The sequence below is a fragment of the Musca autumnalis genome, unplaced genomic scaffold, assembly GCF_047663935.1.
Source record: "Musca autumnalis isolate F117 unplaced genomic scaffold, ASM4766393v1 scaffold_4, whole genome shotgun sequence".
Taxonomy (NCBI): domain Eukaryota; kingdom Metazoa; phylum Arthropoda; class Insecta; order Diptera; family Muscidae; genus Musca; species Musca autumnalis.
This window is the reverse complement of record NW_027411977.1, coordinates 156,272,026-156,286,149: the sequence shown is the minus strand read 5'-3', so window position 1 is coordinate 156,286,149 and position 14,124 is coordinate 156,272,026. Positions and strand designations below refer to the sequence as shown.

The 14,124-nt window shown below is 40.6% G+C and overlaps 1 protein-coding gene across 1 annotated transcript; it reads right to left on the bottom strand.

Moving 5' to 3' along the window:
• Positions 1 to 5,772: 5,772 nt before the first annotated feature.
• LOC141401791 (uncharacterized) lies at positions 5,773 to 9,803 on the bottom strand. Its single transcript, XM_073982288.1, has 2 exons — positions 7,828 to 9,803; positions 5,773 to 7,768 (listed from the first exon to the last, which is right to left on the bottom strand). Exon 1 carries the CDS (start codon positions 9,801 to 9,803, stop codon positions 8,031 to 8,033), a length of 1,773 nt encoding a protein of 590 aa, XP_073838389.1. The 3' UTR covers positions 5,773 to 7,768; positions 7,828 to 8,030.
• Positions 9,804 to 14,124: the final 4,321 nt, after the last annotated feature.

Here is a 14,124-nt window from a genome sequence, read left to right as displayed (position 1 = left end):
GATTTTGGTATTCCTGCAAAGCTCATTCGACTTTGTAGAATGACATTAACTGAGACGAGATCCTCAGTTAAAATTGGAAAGAACCTCTCCGAAGAGTTTACTACCAAAAGAGGTTTCAGACAAGGAGACGGCCTGTCGTGTGATCTATTTAACATCCTACTGGAAAAGGTCATACGAGACGCGAAGGTCAAAAGAAATGGAACGATATACACGAACAGCCACATGTTACTGGCTTATGCCGACGACATTGACATCATGGGTCGATCGGTAAAGGAAGTAATTGACACCTTTGCAAAAGTCGAAAGAGAATCTGCAAAAGTTGGTCTGGCAGTAAACGGCGTAAAAAACAAGTTGATGGTATCGACGCGTAATATGTCCATAAACACAGCACCATCTGTGAATGTTGGTACCTATAATTTTGAGGTAGTAAAGGACTTCGTCTACCTCGGCACCGCCATAAACACAACAAATAACATCAGTTGTGAAATACGAAGAAGAATAGTGTTGGCTAACAGATGCTACTTTGGGCTGAGTAAGCAGTTTAGGAATAAAGCCACCTCTCGTCAAACAAAAATAACACTGTACAAAACACTGATATTACCCGTGCTAATGTATGGTTCCGAAGCATGGGTACTTGCTCAAGCAGATAAGGCAGTGCTTTGTGTGTTTGAGAGAAAAATTCTTCGAAAGATCTACGGGCCAATCTGTGTTGACGGCGAATATCGGCGTCGTATGAACATCGAGCTGTATCAACTATACAATGACATCAATATAGTTGAACGAATCGAGATAAAACGATTGCGATGGCTAGACCATGTTATAAGAATGAGTGATGATGAACCCGCTAAAAAGGCGTATAAATACGGGCCGCATGGAGGTTCTCGCAGATCTGGAAGGCCAAAGCTTCGTTGGAGCGAACAAGTGAAACGAGATATCACAAAGCTACATATCCCAGATTGGGAAAATACAGCAGCAAACAGAGATGATTGGAGATTTTTTCTTAGTTCGGCTTATGGAACAAATGTTCTGTAAAAGGCCAGCTAAGTAAGTAAGTAATTTTCCCTGACGGATTGTTTTCTTCTTTTATACAAAGCAGAGTTCGAAAATAAACAGTACACTAACATAGTGTACCGCTCCGAGTACAGTATCACTAAAATATTTTTAGCGTTAGTGTTCCGGAACACAAACACTAAAAAATATTTTAGTGATACTGTTCCGGAGCACAACGATAAACGTAGTGTACCACATTTTGGTACACTAAAAACGTTGGGTACCGCAGTCGGAACACTAAAAATCGTAGTGCTCCGCAGTCGGAACACTAAAAATCGTAGTGTTCCGCAGTCGGAGCACTAAAAAATCGTTGTGTACCACATGTCGGAACACTAAAAAATAACGTAATGATAATGTAACACACACGAGTTTATTATGATTTGCGAGGAAATATAAATATTTATAATTTTTGAGATAAGTACAAATTAAGACATAAAAACTCAGATGCACCTCTTAAATCCATGTATTAATCCATATTATCCATATTAATTAATAACGTTGGGAACTTAAGTAGAAAATATGAAAAACATTGATTCGGTTGTTGTACAATGGCGCGCTACAAATTGTACTGTTCTAACTGTGGATACATGAGTTTATTATGATTTGTGAGGAAAATTAAACATTTTATAATTTTTTTTAATAAATACAAATTAAAAATAAAATTTAATAGAACACGTGAAAAACGCCTGATTTGATTTTTTGACAATGGATCAATAAAAATCGTAGTGTTCGGCTGCGGAGCACTAAAAATCGTAGTGTTCCGACTGCCAGATCACTAAAAATCGTAGTGTTCAGACTGCCGGATCACTAAAAATCGTAGTGTTCCGACTGCCGGATCACTAAAAATTTTAGCAGCACTGAAAATCGTAGTGTTCGTCTGTGGAACACTAAAAATCGTAGTGTTCCTACTGCCGGATCACTAAAAATCGTAGTGTGCCGACTTTCGATTTTTAGAGATCCGGCAGTCGGAACACTACGATTTTTAGTGATCCGGCAGTCGGAACACTACGATTTTTAGTGTTCCGCAGACGAACACTACGATTTTTAGTGCTCCATTGTCCAAAAACCAAATCAGATATTTTTCACATTTTCATCTAATTTTTATTTATTAAATAATAATTTAATAAATAATGTATTAAATAATAAATAAATACATATTTATTTATCTTAAAAACATAAAATATATAATTTTCCTCACATAATAAACAGACGATTATCTTAACATTATTTTTAGCGTGTCGGCTCATGGTACGCTACGATTTTTAGTGCTCCGACAGTCGGAACACTACGATTTTTAGTGTTCCGCAGACGAACACTACGATTTTTAGCGCTCCATTGTCCAAAAACCAAATCAGATGCTTTTCACATTCTCTTTTAATTTTTATTTATTAAAAAAAAATATATATAAAATATTTAATTTCCTCAGAAATCATAATAAATTCATGTATGGTTCATTACCTTATAGTTTCAAAATGTGGTACAAAACGATTTTTAGTGCTCCGGCACGACAATTTTTTACTTCATTCCACAAAAACTAAATATTGTTTTTTCATAATTTTGACCAATTTTCGCAATGTGTTTAACTAATTTAAACAAACATGGATGTAGGTTAGGTTAGGTTAAAGGACGCGCAACTGTCGTGTTGGACAGCCACTCCACTCGGAGACCTTATGGTCCATTGTGTTCATCCTATAGTAAGGGTAGGAGAAAAGAAAAGAAATAATAGCATATCGAGTTTAGAAGTAGGAAAAAGGAATAATTAAGTAAGTTAGAGGATAGTTGAGAATGATTAAGTAAGTGCTACGGATTGAGAGATTATTTGTAAGGAGAGAGAGAGAGCGAGTAAGGAGGTTTGCCGTATTAAGATGCTGTAGTTTGTTCGTGTTGAAGCCACTTCAGACCCTTGGCGAGAAGAAGCAGTGTTGTCGGCTCGGCTTGGCAGAATGTTGTCAGAGATGATAACGTATGTTCACCCATTGTTTGAACTCTCCTGGTCCTGAGCATTGGACAACGGCATAATAAGTGCTCAATCGTCTCTGTTTCTTCTTCGTCTTCGCATAATCTGCAGTAGTCCGTGGGGTCATCTCTATCCCATTTGCAGGTCATTGATCTTATCCTGCAGTGTCCCGTGATAACTCCAATCACTAGTTTTAGATCGGGTTAGGGAAGTGGTCTTCCTTTTGGAGAGGTTGGGCCAGATTGCCTTTGATACCTTGCAGCCAGGTTCGTTATTCCAGATCTGACCAGCCTTCTCCCTGTATGTTTGTTCTAGGAGCCGCATGAAGTGACACAGGGGTGGCCTGATTGAGTTATCGATTTCGATGTCGTTTGACTCAGATCCGCGACGTGCCAGTTCATCCGCCTTTTCATTTCCCTCGATGTCGCAATGCCCCGGGACCCAGCACAAGGTAACGATTGATCGTAGGGCCTCCAAAGCTTTCCTGCAGTGCACGACCGCAGCAGATTTGATTGAATGGGATCTAAGTGATTTTAGGGCCGCTTGGCTATCCACATAGATAGTCACCGGTCCGGCTATATCCCCTTCCATGTTTTTAATCAATTCTGCTGCTTTCGTGACCGCAAAGATTTCGGATTGGAAGACGCTACAATTTTTGCTTAGCTTGTACGAGATCCGTAAGTTGAGGGTATCGCTGTATACGCCCGCTCCTGTTCCTTTTTTTTTTTTTTTTTTTTTTTTTATTAAGTCTATAGATTATATAATCCTTACAGACTAAGTTACAACTAAATATTTACGATAAATATATGTTTCATTAGGTATTTAAATGTAATATAATTTTTCGTTTTACAGTATTGCGATTATCTGAAATATCGAAAAGATCGTATAATTTATTAAAATCAACAAAAATTCGTCGTAGCGGGTCATTATTTGCATAGTTTGATCTAAAATAATTTATTTGCAATAGCTGGTAGCTTCGTGATGGTCTGAAAGGGACATTTATAAAGATTTTGTTTAAGATAAAATCCGAAATTATTTTTCCTTGTAGAATATTTAAAAGGAATGTTACATTCAGCATAACACGGCGACTCTTTAGTGTAGGTAATTTAATTATGCTCAGTCTATCTTCGTAGGAAGGTAGAGATTGTGGATTCCAACCTTGACCTTTGAGGCAAAATAGAAGGAATTGTTTCTGTACTGATTCAATTGCATTTGAATGAATCGTATAGGGTGGGTCCCATATAATCGATCCATACTCTAAAGTACAACGTACAAACGATATATATAATTGCTTTGTTACTAAAGGGTCGGCGAATTCCTTGCTATATCGCTTAATAAATCCCAACGTTTTATAAGCTTTGTTAGTAATTAAAGAGATATGCTCTCTAAAATCCAATCGGTGATCTAGATGTATTCCCAAATCGTTAAAAGACTCTACGTATTGAACTTTACGATCATGTAGGTAATAAGTTGTGTTTATCTTCTTTAGCCTATAGTATGACATATGTTTGCATTTCAGTAAGTTTAATTCTAATAAATTAGTTTCACACCATTCATAAAATCTGTTTAAGTCAGATTGTAGGAAAATGTGGTTTGTAGAATTATTAAACGAATAATAAATTTTGACATCATCTGCATACATTAAAATATTTGAATGATTTATAACACTTGGTAAATCGTTTATGAATAACGTGAATAAGACAGGCCCAAGATGGCTTCCCTGCGGAACTCCGGATTGTACAGAAATTTTGTGGGAAATAGCATTTCCAAATTTAACCATTTGAACTCTCCCTGATAGGTAAGACTTTATCCACTTCACAAACATATTGGAAAATCCCATGAGATGTATCTTTTGGAGTAATAAATTGTGGTTAACTTTATCGAATGCCTTACTAAAGTCAGTATATATGCAATCTGTCTGATAGCGACATCTGAAAGCTTCGTTTACAGTGGTAGTAAGTTCCAAAAGGTTTGTGACAGTGGATCGATTCTTTCGAAAACCGTGCTGATAATTTGACAAAATAGATGAAACCTGAAAAGATAGTGAATCTGTTACTATTTTTTCAAACAATTTTGGAATCGCATTCAACTTGGCAATGCCTCTGTAATTAGATACTTCTGATCTATTTCCTGATTTGAATAATGGGACAATAAAAGATTCCTTCCACATTGGAGGGAAGTGTCCTGTTGACATAGATTTGTTAAATAGTATGTATTTCCATCTTGGATCCGTCGGTATAAATCTCTATACCGAGTAGAGGTAGGGAGTTGTGGGTCCAGGCTTCTCTGTCAGGTATCCGAACTTCAATGTCGTCGAAGTGTAATTGTGGTGATATATAGTCACTGATTACCTCCAAACCCACCGATAGTCCAGACTGTCGTAAGATAGCAGCATGGCCGTAGTCGAAGTTACGCCATGAATTTAACTCCTTGAGTCGGAGAGCACTCTTTGCTGCCAACTTCTGTACCACGAGATTCATCGGATGAAGATCCAGTAATACATTGAGAGCAGCCTGTGGAGTGCTTTTCATGGCACCGGTAATTAGGAGAGATGCCGCTCTTTGAACGACATTAATCTTACGGAGAAGGGATGTCTTACTCAAAGCATTCCACCATACCAATGAACCATAAGTCAGAATGGGGCGAACTATGGCCGTAAAAATCCAGTGTATGACCTGTGGTTTCAAACCCCAACTCTTACCAATAGAGTTCTTGCAAGAATAAATGGCTATAAGTCCTCTCTTGGCACGTTCCTCGACATTCCTTTTCCACGTTAGTTGGTGGTCCAGGATAATGTCAAGGTACTTGGCCTCTAGGGAGAGCTTTAGGGCCACTCCATCCAGCGTTGGTAGGGTGAATGGTTTGACTTTTCTCTTGTTCGTAAATAGAACCAGCTCTGTCTTAGATGGGTTCACCCCAAGTCCATTGTTGTGTGCCCATCTTGATAATTTGTCCAGAGCTCCTTGCATGAGTTCCGATAGCGTTTGTGGGAACTTCCCGGTGATCATTATGACCACGTCATCAGCATAAGCTACAGTCTTTATACGTAGTTGGTCAAATTCCTTAAGTATTTCGTTAATCACCAGGAGCCACAGCAGTGGTGATAATACGCCTCCTTGTGGTGTGCCCCTGGTGACAGACTTCCGAATGGAGGTCTCACCGATATTTGAATTGATTATCCTGCCGCTAAGCATTCCATCGATCCAATTGATCAGTGTAGTGGAAACACCTAAGTTCAAGAGTGAATTGTGGATGGATTCGAGTTTGACGTTATTAAAGGCGCCTTCTATATCTAGAAACGCTGCTAACGTATAGTTTGAGCCCATCATATTCCTCTCGATTAAACTAACGACTTCATTAAGTGCAGTCTCCACCGATCTGCCTTTGATGTAGGCGTGTTGGGCAGGACTAATAACACTGTTTTCAAGTTTGGACCTTATTCCTAGGTCAAGCAATCTTTCTAACGTTTTCAATAGAAAGGAAGATAGGCTGATTGGTCTGCAGTCTTTGGGAAGCGTGTGACTTGACTTCCCCGCTTTGGGGATGTATGTCACCGTGACCTCCCTCCACAGAACCGGTGTGAACGATAGACGTAGACAGGCCCTATAAATATGATCCAGGTGTGGTATCAACACCTCCAATGCATTTTGTAGCATAGCTGGGAAGATACTATCTGGACCAGGTGATTTAAAAGGCTTAAAAGTGTTTATCGCCCAAGCTATCTTTGTGTGACTTATGATCTCCTCGATGACACTCACTTCCCCTGTGGCTTGGTTGCACATTGGTGGATCGGCTGAGCGATCTGGTGCATCCATGCAGTTGGGAAAGTGGGTTTTGGCCAGGAGATCCAGAGTTTCTAGACCGGAGTTAGTCCATGTGCCATCATCCCGCTTGATACTGCCGATGGATTTAGGGTCCTTCGACAGTACTCTACGAAACCTGGCTACATCCTTTACTCCCTCTATAGACTCGCTAAAGCAGACCCAAGATCTGCGTTTAGCCTTCTTTATTTCGCTGTTGTACTTATTGAAAGATACCTTGTAGTTCTCCCAATCTGTGGACAACTTCGTTTTGTTGGCTTTATTGTAGAGCCTTCTGCTAATCTTCCTGAGATTAGCCAGATCTTTCGACCACCAGACCGGTTGACATCTTCTGCCTGGGTAAGTGAGTGGGCAGGCGGTCTCATAGCTGTCCACCAAAACCTCTGTCACGTGATTCACTGCACTATTAACCTCTGTGGCTGTTTGGGGGTATCGTGATACTCCCAGCTTGGAGCTTACTAGTTCATTGAATTTGTTTCAGTCGGTTTTCCGTGGATTTCTAAATGGTGGCTGTCGAATGCCATTAACAGAGACTTGGAAGAATATCTTCCGATGATCCGAAAAGGAGCATTCTTCCGATACCCTCCAGTCACTGATAATAGATTCGTCTTAATTAGTGAGGGTTATGTCTATAACCTCCCCCCTGATTCTATTTTGAAAAGTGTATTCATTTCCCCTGTTGCATATTCTGAGATTATATTTTAAGATAAAATCGAATACGGACTCACCTCTGGCATTTGTGTCTCTGCTGCCCCAGTGGAAATGGTGAGCATTGGCATCACATCCTAGGATGATGAGGCAAGTGCTACCCATCTCTTTGACAAGCTTCTCCACGTCATTACCCGGTGGGTCAGGGCTCTCGAATGGCATGTAAATGGACGAGAATATGGTGGCTCCATGAGAGCTGCATTCCATCCTTACAGCCGTAATATCACCTCCGCTGAAATTAGAGAGGAATATTAGTTTAAGACTCTTCTTAGCAACTACACAGGTTCTTACCTTGTCCCCGTTGGATGTGGCGAAGGTGGTGTAGTTGCTATCGTTTAACCCAGCAACCTTATTCTTGTATAAATAAGGCTCCTGGATTAAGACGATGTCAACTTCAGACTTCTTGAGGGCTGGAAGAAGTTCAGCAGCAGCCGCTTTGCAGTGATGCAGATTAATCTGCATTATGCGAAGCGGCTGCTGCCTCCGTTCCTCCACTACTTTCGTCCTAGGCGGAATCGGACCCATCCTAGACCAAAGTGTAGTTTGCCCTCACGAGTCCTTAAGTACTCTTGCCCCTGAGTGTCTATTGACACCCTGATGGCAACACCTCCATTTTCCGGATTGTGGCTGACCAGATTCCATGTGCTGGTCCGGAGATTGGGGTTTTGTCTGCCGAGTATGGTCAGTATGCGCGCGGGATCCACAGGTGGAGGTGGCACCCAAGCTGACAACTCTCTTCTGAAAGGGACCTCGTTGACCCCAACGACTGCCAATTGACATCCCTCCCAGAGTTCGCCAAGACCCTCTATCGTGGAAGTGAGGAAATCCAGAGATTCCCTATTTTCACAACAGATGACCCTAACGCCTCTGTATGGAGCGGCACTGCCAAATTGGGTGTGTTTAGGAGGTTCCCCTTCTCCTGCGAACACGATGTCACGCAGACGAGTTTCGATAAGTAGCCATCGATCCTCTCTGATTATCCAATCAGGGTCAGATTTATCGATGACCGCTGCTCGCAACTCATCCGGCACCATCGGTCTGCTTGTTCTTTTTCCCCTGCTGTTGGTCTTGAGATGGGAACTGGAAGATTCCTTGTGGCCCAAGTTAGCTTGTGAGGCTGAACTGGCTGCGGCATCTTTCCTGTTCCCAGTCTTAGGGCAACCGGCTGGGGAGGTATGAATAATGGGTTGTTGTCCTGAAGTGGGCCTCTTAGCACTGGGGAGTGGCTCCTCCATTGACCTGTCTCTCTTCACCGCGATTTTTGGTGGAGATGGATTGGGCTTGGTAGGTGCTCCCCCAGGTGCGGAGACCGGTGTTCGGTCGGACTTCCCAGATTTTGAACTCTTATGATGCGTCCCCTTCGGCTTGGCTGCCTTCTTCTTTGAGGTTTGCCCTGTCTGTGTGACGGGACATCCCTTTGAAGAGAGCTTTGAGGTCGAAGGAGGCGAATCATTTGATGGTTTACGGATCATGTCAACATCGCTCCCAGTTTGGCCCTTGGGGGCTGTGGGAGTCGATGTAGGCATTGACCTAACCTCTTCGTTTGCCGTAATAAGAGAAAGCTTGCTGATATCAGGTTTTCCCTTGGGTAAGTGAGGGTGACATCTTTCGATCTTTTTCACTACCTTGAGATTAATCCTGATCAGCTTGCATTCTCTCAGCGTTATAGATGAGGGTTCCCTGTCAATGAACTTCCTGAGGAAGTGCATTGCTCTGTGGTACGCCTTCCTCTTTTTGGCCCATTTACTAGCAGAGCTATCTGAGGTGGTGGGAGCTTTTCCGGCCGGTATTTTGGTCGGAGCTCCTTCCTCAACAGCAGCCAGTCCTTTTGAGCCAGCAACATCGGCTGCGGCCGATGGTTGGATAGCTGGTGCATCAGTTGGTCCAGAGGTGGCTGCTTCCACTGAGGTTGAGGCCGACTCATCGTTGACTACAGTCGCTGGAATGACTGTGGTGTTCATTTCGTCATCAGATGAGCCGTCCTCCGCTCCAGTAGAATAGCCATTCTGACTAAGACGCAGGGCCAACGTCTGCTCCAGTATCTCCAGGAGTTTCCGGCTTTGTTCAGCCAAACTGTCAGTGACAGCTCCCAGAGTGGGTACCTTAGGTCCGTCCACTCCCGACACTACCGTCCCGTCAACCGTTGGCTGGGTTGCCCCAGACTTGGTATTAGATTTTGAATCTGAAGAATTGTCCTTAGGCATTGCATTGTTGTCATCAATCGGATTAGTTTTGGTTGTTTTTTTGTTTAAATTGTTGCTCTCCATACGTCATAGATTTAGTGGAGGAAGTGAGGTCCATAGGCATGAGGCATAGCCCTCCTGTACCATGGCAAGGACATGACAACTAAGCCATTACTGCGTTGAGATGCCCAGGTATCAACGAGGCTCCGTTCTAATACAGTTGGTACCCTAACTGCAAACCTTAGAACACCGATGGGCACGGTTTCGCCTGACACCCCGGCGTTAGGGGGTCTCTAATAAGTAGGAGACCGCTACTTGGATAACCTTTGGTCGGTCACAGTTCCCCAACTAAACACTTCCAGGGTGTTGAGTGTGGAAACTGTGACCTTAAGCCCCCGCATCGCGTCAAGATTGTTATCCCTGGCGGGGGTAACATGGATGTAACAGTTTATCTTAATTTTTATTTGATCAAATTTAACCAAATTATTAATTTTTTTTTTTAAAACATAATACCTTTATTATTTTTTAGTGTTCCAACACGTGGTGCACTATGATTTGTAGTGATCCGGCAGTCGGAACACTAAAATTTTTAGTGCTCCCCAGTCGGAACACTAAAATTTTTAGTGCTCCGCAGTCGGAGCACTACGATTTTTAGTGCTCCGGCAGTCGGAACACTACGATTTTTAGTGCTCCGCAGTCGGAACACTACGATTTTTAGTCCTCCGCAGTCGGAGCACTACGATTTTTAGTGCTCCGGCATGCGGTACACTACGATTATCGTTGTGTTCCGGTACAGTATCACTAAAATATTTTTTAATGTTTGTGTTCCGGAGCGGTACACTATCATAGCGTTCCTATCCACCTTGGTACGGTACAGAACGGTACGGTACGATACCATAGTGTTTATTTTCGAACACTGATACAAACAATTCTGTTCGAACATTTTTTTATTTCAAAACATTTAAAATAATCTCAATTACGAAAACTATAAAAGAAATTAATTAAAAAATCATAACATGTTCTTGAAGTAATGTTTGTATAATATAAAATAAATAATATTTCATGAACGAATTTATCAAAAAAGTACTTTATGTACGTTTTCGTTCACTTACTTCCACATTTTGTTTCAACACTGGCACAATTTGCGAATGATAACCAAAACGGACAACACGTTTTTGAGCAGTCAAACCCTATCGTCTGAAAACGCATATACTTTCATAAATACATACTACACGGGCTATTCGTGGTCCCTTCTGCGTTGATACACACACGCTAGTATAGCTACATACACAGCATCGTCGCTCTGTCGTACCTTCTAGTCGGTCAGTAAGAGGCTTGCATGCAAATATATACACACACGCATGTACGCATAAATATTGCATTTTTGGGCATTCCTCTTTCTGTCGTGTCCGTTTTTATTGCACAGTCTCCTGCCGGTGTATTATTACACAGTACCCGGTCAGTAAATTAGTACTGTGACACATATTATTATATTTTATGGTAAATATAATAAATCGGTGTCAGTGAACATTCTAATAACATTTTTGGACACTTTGGAATTGCGTGCACCCTACATCCGGTCAATTGGACCTTTTCTTGTGTAGGGCGTTATTTAAAAGTATTTATTGCGATTGGTATATATTTTAGAATTTCAATATAGTTTGAAATTTTCGTTGCATTTTTGGACACAAACACGCAACAGTCGGTGGTTATTTGTATAAATTTGTTATTGCATGCACCCTACAATTGGTCTTTTTCTTGTGTAGGGCCTTTTTACACATATTTTTGCGAATTTTATAAATTTTTGGAATTCTGATATTGTTCGAATTTCCAGTTATATTTTTTGGCACAAATACACTACAATGGGTAGTTAGTTCGTGTCATTTTGGTCGAAAGCAGATATTTATTATTGGCTTTTAATGCAAATTCATATCGCCTCTTACCGTTTTTGGTAATAATCTCGTAAATTAAATGGTAATTTACAAATTATACATAATTTTTGGATCTAACTATTGATTTTAAATTGCCCATTGTTATTCTTAGACAAATTTGTTGTTCTTAGACCCTTAGAGTTGTCAATTCTATTTTTAGTTACTTTTCGTTTGCAAAATTTAGAGACTTTTTGGAATTTTGAATACTGTTTTAAAATTTCTCATTGCAATTTTTAGCTAGACGCTACAATTGGTAGTTTGAGAATTTATCCTTTTGTTGAAAATAATATATTTTAGTGTACATTTTACCGATTTAAATATAGTTTTAAATTTTCTTTCTGAAAGTTTCGCTACAATAGGTAGCTTGAACATTTCTGGTTTTGTGAAAAATATATTTTATTTTCATTATTCTTTGTGGCTTTATATTTTTTGTACTTTTGTGTCATTCGCCATTTTGTTGGTTTGTTTTTCCTAGTTTTCACTCCTCCACATTTATTAATTCGTGCTTCCAAGTCTATCGTGACATTCGCTGAACACTTCAGTACATTAAAGGAAGACGAACTTGACTTTTATGGCCTCGAAGTTTATTGTGAGGAAATTGAGAAATTGTGGAAAAACTTTCAAGAAACTTTTAGTAAATGCCTCCCTTCAGTAGAAAATCCTGAAAATCTTAATTTCATATATGAGGAGTCGCATAAGAAATATACAAGTTGTTCTTCAATAATAAATTGTTTGTTGTCAAAGTTTAGTAGTTCTTCTAAATTATCCCTGAACTCACTGGATAGTTCGGAAGATTTTTTAACAAAGCATCCAGGAGATATTTCTTTGGAAAAACAGTCCTGTGATGTGATTGTTAAAAACGTGAGTTTGTCATCCCATCTCTCTCGTGATGTGGGAACACAGGCGTCTAGCTCTTCAATATTGAGTATTGTGAATCCTAGAATAGGCACAAACTTCGTTAATGATCTCACAAATTTTGATAACATTCACGATCTTGCATTACCTCCTTTGGATGTTGAGGTTTTCGATGGAAATATTCTAAATTGGCCCACTTTCAGAGATTTGTTCAGTGCGGTTTATATAAATAACTCCCAGTTGACAGATATTGAACGTTTGTGTCATCTGGTGAGTAAAACTTGTGGTGAGGCCCGAGAAATCGTCTCGAAGTTTCCATTGACTCATCGGAGTTTCGATTTCGCGTGGAATGCATTGAATTCCACCTATAATAATCCACGGTTGCTCGTCCACAATCAATTAAAATCTTTGTTTTCGCTTCCTGCGTTGGATCAGGAAACTAGTTTGGGACTTAATTCTATTCAACGCGGGATCAATAGTTGCCTTTCGGCAATGGCAATTTATGAAATACCTACGGATAATTGGGATCTGATCGTGGTTTTCATTTGTTTACAAAAATTGCCTAAGATCACACACGCTTTATGGGAGCAAAGTGTGACAAATAAGCCTCGTCTTTCAACTTGGAAGGAATTAGATGCATTCTTGACAAAGAGAATTCGAACTCTTCTGTGTTTGCATGAAATAAGAAGTGTTGGCACTTTTCATAATTCGACTTGTAAAGTGTCTCCTAAATCTTGTACTTCTTCTACTCACTCTTCTCCCAGTCCCAAACACTTTTCGACATCCCTTCGTTCATCCCCTACGTCTTGTTGCGTTCTTTGTGCAGAGCAACAACACAAATTAAATGTTTGCCAGCGGTTCGTAAATTGTACGCCGTTGGAAAGATATAAATTGGTCAAAAGACATCGTTTATGTGTGAATTGCCTTCAAAAGGGACACGAGGTCAAAAATTGTAATAGTCGTTCTTGTCGAAAGTGCAATCAGAGACATCATACTCTATTGCACAGAGATCGCTCTATTGTGAGCAGTCCGAGCCAAATTGTGACTCCCAGAATTTCGAAGTTGTCTGCTTCAGCTTCCACTTTTCGGTCTGGAACTTTAAATAGTAGCAGAAATTCTTCTCCTACATCTAGCGTTCCATCGGCATCGGTAGTTCGGAAAACATTCCACGTTACGCAGGAAAGAAAAGTTCTATTGGGAACAGCGCTGGTGAATATCGTTCATCAGGGAGCTTCTTTTCCTGGTAGGGCGCTGATCGATCCGGTTTCTGAGTCGTCTCTAATTTCGGAAAGACTTCAGAAACTCCAAGTTCAATCCACTAAATCGACCATCTCTGGAGTTAATGGGACTGTCGCAGCTACATGTCCTAAATGTTGTTTATTGAAACTTCGTAGTCGTGGTGACAAGTCGTCTATTTTTCAAACTTCCGCGTTGGTTGTAGATTCCATATCAGGAAATCTTCCAACATTTTCGGTCACTTCGGACCTTAAGGAAGATTTGTCGAATATAGTCTTGGCAGATCCTCAGTTCGGCGAATCGCGCCCCGTAGATATTTTGATAGGAGCAGACTTGTACCCGAAAATAATTAAAAATCATTCTCTTCGACTTTCGTCTGGTTC

Excerpts from the sequence above, each read along its gene's own strand:
- LOC141401791 (XM_073982288.1), bottom strand. The coding sequence starts at position 9,803 with ATGGAGAGCAACAATTTAAACAAAAAAACAACCAAAACTAATCCGATT.